At 36.3% G+C, this 7,274-nt stretch overlaps 1 protein-coding gene across 1 annotated transcript in view; it reads right to left on the bottom strand.

Moving 5' to 3' along the window:
- Positions 1-7,274, bottom strand: part of MMP16 (matrix metallopeptidase 16) — a 176,023-nt gene that overhangs the window by 24,029 nt on the left and 144,720 nt on the right. Inside the window, exon 7 of the mRNA XM_008631218.2 lies at positions 4,384-4,522. Within this exon, the coding sequence (XP_008629440.1) occupies positions 4,384-4,522 (139 nt within the window). The remainder of the gene's footprint in view (positions 1-4,383; positions 4,523-7,274) is intronic.

A 7,274-nucleotide genomic window follows, 5' to 3' on the forward strand; every position in this document is an offset into this window, starting at 1 on the left:
GCTGAGAAGGATGAACCATGCAATTATTTGAAATCTCTCAACATCTATCTCTCAACATTCTAAAAAAAAGTACTGGAAATAAAGGACATCTGTATTGCTATGCTTCACTTAAAATAACAATATTCTAGATATTCTTCAGACTGTTAAACAACCTACTGACTACTGCAAACAAATATGTAGGTTTTAGTAACTGTAGTTCTTTCTTTATAGAATCTGAGTTCTGAATAATTGTGCTTCTGGGTTGCCAGCAACAAAGTTTTTTGTCCATATTATTTGGTATTATGGTATATGTATAGTGCAAGAAGTGCGTGGCATATAATCACTGTGTTAGAGTGGTGAGATGAATTCCCAAATTTTTAAAGAATTACATGTAATTGAAATCAGTTAAAGTTTTAATATCTAATCCTCAATGTTTGTTTTTTTTTCCAGTCAACAGTTCTCTTAATTTTGGTCTTTCAAGCCTGTATCTAGTCTTTTTACTAGGATCCTAAAATTACTATTCATGGTTCCTTTTTCTCCATTCCCTATTTCCCACATCAAGTTTCTGTTATTTCTCTGTTCCATGATCTGATACTACAGTAAATCTATTTTTCAATATAAAACTGTCAGGTCATGGGGTAAGTGTCCAGACAACAGTCCTCTTAATTTTGGTCTTTCAAGCCTGTATCTAGTCTTTTTACTAGGATCCTAAAATTACTATTCATGGTTCCTTTTTCTCCATTCCCTATTTCCCACATCAAGTTTCTGTTATTTCTCTGTTCCATGATCTGATACTACAGTAAATCTATTTTTCAATATAAAACTGTCAGGTCATGGGGTAAGTGCAGTTGAATGATATGATGGAGGCACTGGTAGCATGAGTTTTACAGCAGCCTTTCTATTGCTACATTTGGTTTACCATAGCATTCAACAGTGCAGATGGCTTGACAATTTCATTTTTAGCACTATATAAATTCCCACAGGTACACAGAATGAATTTTACTATTCACATTTTCTCATTAAAAAAAAAAAAAAAGAAAGAAAATAGAAAATAAAAAGGTATCTTTCTGGTGCCATCTTCTTATTATCATTCAACATGGGCACTGGCAATGAATAATAACGAGAATGCAAACATCTGGTTTTTATAAGCCGCTATCCACCAGATTACTGTGTACTTTATGAGTACGGTCTGGTCTACTGGGGGTTGATGAGTCCATCTGGCAGGGAACAGGAAGAGCATCTCGGTCATAAGCTTACCAAGCTGGTAAAGAGGGCTTTAACCTAAAGTTGCTGGTGGAAGGGGAACCTCAATCTATCCCACTCCTACCAGTTTGATGCCTGTGCCAGCAAGAGATGTCCAGAGCCTGGAGAGAGATCACAGGTCAGCAGGAGAGCACCTGAAACAGCACAAAGGAATTCCAGCCACTCCAGCCAGTAAGTTGATTTCATTGGGGGCACCAAATTAAATGCCTCTATGCAAACACACGTATTATGGGGAATAAGCAACAGGAGTTGGAGATGTTCTTGGAAATTTGTGCACACCTGCAGGGCTGTGATCTTACTGGCATCACAGAGACATGGTGGGATGGCTTCTATGAATGGAATATTAGAATGGAAGGCTACTGGCTCTTTATGAAGGATGGGTAGAGAAGAGGGCATGGGGATGTTGCCCTCTGCATCAATGACTGCCTGGAGTGCATGGAGCTGTGCTGGGATGATGAGGAGTTTATCACAGAATCACAGAATCAGCTAGGTTGGAGAAGACCTTGGAGACCATCAAGTTTGACCTATGAACCAACCTTACCAACTAAACCATGGCCACATGCAGTCTTTTACTAAACACCTCCAGGGACGGTGACTCCACCACCTCCCTGGGCAGCACATTCCAGTGCCCAACCACTCTTTCTGTGAAGATTTTTTTTTTCCTAATGTCTAGCCTGTATATTTGTAGTATATTATGGGTCAGCACTAAAGGAGGGCAGGAACAGGCAGCATTATAATGCGGATCAGAGGAGTGCATAGTGATATTAATCCAGTAGAAGTTCTCTGCTGGCACCTCATCTTTTCTATTTTATTCTCTGAATAATGGATGTGGATATTGGCTTAGGTATGTGCTTTGTTAACACATCTGTGTGCTAGACTTCAGATTTAAAGTTCCTTCTAGAACTTACTTGTTTGGACCAATTTTAGACTGGTAAAGCACACTACCTGGATAACACATTCTGCTTGATCATCATCTTAGCAACAATCCACTTGTCTATTTCTAGCACCTTTGGGAGGAGGGCATGTACTCTTTTCCCAGGAAATTTTGTGAGGGAATAGAAGATACAAGATAATGATTGTTTACCTACAGTCTATTTATATAGATTTCTGTAAACATGTTCCACAAGGCAGCTGAGATCCTTGGAACAGGAATTTTCAAGAGCACCCACACAGAAGACTCAGCTGAAATTTTTGATTCTGTAGCAGTGGAAAAACACGAATTACACTTATAGACAAACTCCAACAGTTAGATATTAAGAGTCATGAAGAAGTCGCAGAGAAGCAAAATTTTTTTAAAAAATTGCACATGGAAATACAAGGGCTTTTGACCTAGGTAAATAAAGGGATAATACAAATGTCATTGGAAAAATATTGGAAGGAACTTTGAAAAGAAGTCATATGGAAAAACACCTACAGCAGAAAATCCAAGTATCATATGATATCAGCTAGAAGGCACAAAACTAACTGGTCTGAAATCAGATAGCAAAAGGTGGGGATGATGAGAAAGGAAAACACAATTCTGACTTCTAAGAGTGCAATCCTGCTGCTCCTGCTTCCTTTAATTAATCTTGATTTAATTTCCCAGTCAGAAAATAGAGAGGTTCCCTCCTCCTTCTGTTGTTATCTATAAGCCACAGACTACAGAATCAACCCATTCCTCTAAGACCTAACAGGAGCCAGTCAGCACTGGGTGAAGAGTCAAATAATGATAAAACATATTTCAAGGTCACTGGGAAGGAAAAGAAAGCAGCTGTAAGAGTAAGCTTGATAATTTCTGTCTGGAGCTCAGTAATGGATCCCAGCATTATCAAGGCAGAAGTCTGGAATGTACAGGGTAGCTACTTTGCTCTTTGTAGAAGTGGTGCAAAGGAATAGCTATAGAATAGTATTTTTATCCTTCCATTTCCCATGGACCCAAAAATCAAGCAGTGGGATAGAGATTTGGAGGTACCTTGATCATGATTCCCAACCATATCAAATTCCCAGAGTTAATGACTTGAGGTTTATTTTATGGAAACAGAAGTAAAAGCATTTGCTGTATTGAAGTCATATAAATAGAAAATGTACTATATGGAATGTAATTTTCCTTATGATTCACATAAAAAATACAATTTCACTATTAGTAAAACAAACTTCATCTTCATTGCACTGTTATGAAGTGTTTCTGCATGTTATTAAATATTTTTCATTTAGCATTCCCAAGATCCTGTTTCTGTAGTGACTGAAATATTACTTCTAACTCCATGTAAATGACTCCACTTGTAAAAATGAATTAATCTTTTATATAACAACTTAAAAAATCTACCTTTTTTTGTAATGAGTTAAAAAATTAATCATTCACAACACTAAACAAACTAAATAGCTGAATAATTTTTCACATATTTTTTATCTATTCAGTTTCTTCTCCCAAATGATTATTTTATAAAACATACTTTACATAATTTTCAGACTTTTGTCACTAAGTATGCATTTATTAAACATATAAGATCATTTTATTATTAAATTTAAATTAGGTAGATGCTCAAGAACCTTGATTTTGAAGAACAGCTGATTTCTGGAGTGAAATTTAGAAAGAATTATTAGCAACAATTCAATCTATACCACCTATTTTCTGGATTTTATGCTTCTTTAAAAATACTAAATAGACATCTATGAGAAAGATTATTTTTCCCCACATGAAACTCCTAACATCACAGTTCTTAGATGAAACAAATACAATGCAGGACAGTGAGGTGTATATATAGCAGAGATTCCATTTAAATCTATCAGAAATTCATTTGTAAAAAGGAAGAAAGCAAAGAGAACGACAAAAAAATTAATGATGAAAATGTGTTCATTGTGTTTTCCTAAAACACATTTTTCAAAAATTATTTCATAATAGGTCACTTCCTTTCTATGTCTCATATTTATACTTCCAAATTTTTATTGAATATGTAAGAGCAAATGACCTGATACTGTGAAGGGTAATCATAAGTTAAAAATGTAGTTGCCAAACAAGAAAATCTTAACTTATATACTCTTCATTCAGCTACCAATTTGCAACAAGATTTACGAATTATTAGTAAAAATAAACAAGACGTGTTTCAAGAAATCATCACAGTCAAAAGTATTACACTAAATTTTACTTTTGTCCTTTCTTACCTTTAAAGAAGACAAAATTCCCCTCACTGTTTTCATAAACTGCATCAATGCTGGGAGGCAGTCCCCTCCAGAAGTAGGTAATCTGCATGGGGTATCCATCCATCACCCTGTTGTTTCTGACTCGCCAAAACCATTGATCCTGGAAACCAAACATACACTTACTACATTTATATGTGTTCACTCGCTGTCTTGAAAATACTAAACAGACTATCCTAGTATTGTTAGAGCAGACCTTTCGCTGTTTGGGTAAGCACATTGTGTTTGCATTCATGTCACATTCCAAATGTTTCAGAACTGGTTTTTGCTGAGTTGGGAATAAGCTACACACGTGAACTGTGTGTTTGGAGCAGATAGCTCTCAGTGGAACATACGGCATGCTGTATGAGATGATGTAACTTTCTCAACTTCATTCCTATAAGGGGCCCAATTTAAAATTTGCGGTCTGATTACAAGTGCTTTTAGACTGAACCATATGCTTTTGTGAATGCACAATATAATGCGACTACAGACAGGCTTTGAAGATCAATTAATTCTGCAGGCCACTTTTTTCTTAGTGGCTGCTGACAGTGAAAGGTTTTTAGATATAGTGTAACATTACTACATCAGTCCAGTAAGAACTACGCTGTGATGACAATTTTGCTGTAGTGAAGTTTAGCAGTCTTTCCAAGCAACATTAAGTAGAATGTTCAATATTACAGCCATATATATATACTTATATATAATAGGTGCTAAATCCAGCTAAATCCAATACGTAGCACATTAAATGGGTATCAGTAAAGATATCATTGCTGTACCTCTTCAGATCTTCTAACAACTGTTTCAGCTCATTCAATATTTAGAGATGAAAAATAGGGTAAGGCAGTATTTAACTTCTTACACATTTGAACATTTTTCAGCAGTAGTATTATTTAAAACAACTCCCCTTAATAATAAAGAAAGTGATGTTCTGTCAGATATGTCACAGTTTTACATGGCAGTTCTTCCTCTGTGTAAGGAACACAGAATCCACAGTGCAACAAAACCTGTAAAATCATCAAGTCAACAAATATCTTCTTGAGAATGAGTTATATTTCAGACTTAGTGTTTCGTGGAGTATATTTGCATTATTTCATTTTGATAACAAGACCAATAAAGTTATATTTTGCAGATTTGTTATTGAGTTGTATGTCAAACTGTATTTCATACTTCACGTTGCTGACTTGCAGTATAACATTTAGAATATTCTTATCTATTATTTGCTCAAATTCCTTAGCAAACCAATAATTTTTCCTGCTATACTATTAAAATCCTAACAATAATACAATTATGCCAAAATGGAGTGTTTGATTCATTCAGCATATCCCCATAAATTTGTTTTTAAATCTGTTTATATGTATACATATATATGTATATGGGCCATTGCCTTTAATGTCTAAATATTCCGTTCTGAAGCATAATTCTGAATATAACACGCCATGTTCTCTCTTCTCCTGATGCATTCTTGTAGACTTCTTATTTTCCTATCTATTTTCATCATCTTTACCTGTCCTTGAAAGAACCATGAACAATGGGGTATTGCTCATCAGTAAGGATCCTACAGGTGTCCACAAAACTAAAATTTTAAAAATTTATAATTTTAGCATTTCTATGGTCTTATTTAAACAGACAGAGGCTGGCATATGATTTGTCAATAGATGTAATTTCAGGGAATCAGCAAATATCTGGAAATGTCTGAGGGCAGGACTGAAATTTTGGACCATTTATAAGATTGGGGAAGGTAGGTGTGGGCAGAGGCTGATAGAATAATTTGTTTATGTAAATTTAATTTTCCTGGCTGACTTTCCTATGAATGTGCTGGACTCAATGGTTTTAGACTGACAGAATTCAAACTCTGGAACTCAAGAAATCCAGCATGTAGCTGTAAAGTATGCCAAGAACCTTTCTGAAGTATCAGATGGGATAGGCTCTGCTTTTAGAAAGAATGCATAATTTCAGCACATATATGTAAATGTAATTAATTTATCTTAAAGTTATACTTACCAGCAATTTTATCATCTGCATTTTGATAAACATGTACAATTACTGAAAGTATGTTGTCACAACAGTTTAGCTATTATTGAAATTCAAAAAAGCTACAGTCCTAGAGAAAGCATATTCACTCTGACAAAGCTCTTTCACACTTTAAGTAAATAGCTTGAAATGGTTTCTCTGGCAAAACACTTCTCGGTGTATTTGTTTATGTTGAACAAACACAGCTTTATGTCTTTTGAGAAATGGTGTGTATTGAGAAACCCTTTGCCTTTCCCACTATGTTGGTTAAGTATACTTTTTACTATTTTGTTTCCCCAAAACACATTAACTACAGCAGACAGGTTGAACACATGACTTGTCACATGCACTCCTATGCAAAGCCTGACAAATGCATACATTGAATGCATAGATTTTAGTGTCTTTCCTTGATGGCTAGCAAATGCCTCTTCACAAGCATCTGCAGATACCCAATTGTTTCAAAAACATGGATTACTCCTGTGCAGCTGAGATCTGGCATTGTTGGGGTTTTAGTTTAGTCTTAGTTTTTTTTCCTGTTTAAGGAATTTTCTCCCATATGCATGTTGCTAGGGGACAAATAGCTGTACTTAAGAAAGACAAAAAGGGGAGTGGGGCGGGCCTGGCTACTCTTTTGTCTACACCTGGGTGTGGGGTCAGTTCGCTCGGAGCGTCCGGAGAGAGAAGCTGCAGAGAAAGGAGCTGCTGCTTCTTTCTTTTTGGCCGTTCTTTCTTCCTGCTGGAAACAACGCCGGGACCCCAAAAGCCGCTTTCCCTGCCCTGCTGGAGACCGAGCTGTGGCTGCCCTGCTCCGCTGCTGCTTCGAGCTTTCGCTACGCTGTAGCCCTGCTCGCCCTGCCTGCCTG

This window comes from Corvus brachyrhynchos, unplaced genomic scaffold (genome assembly GCF_000691975.1).
Source record: "Corvus brachyrhynchos isolate BGI_N302 unplaced genomic scaffold, ASM69197v1 scaffold293, whole genome shotgun sequence".
NCBI classification, from domain to species: Eukaryota; Metazoa; Chordata; class Aves; order Passeriformes; family Corvidae; genus Corvus; species Corvus brachyrhynchos.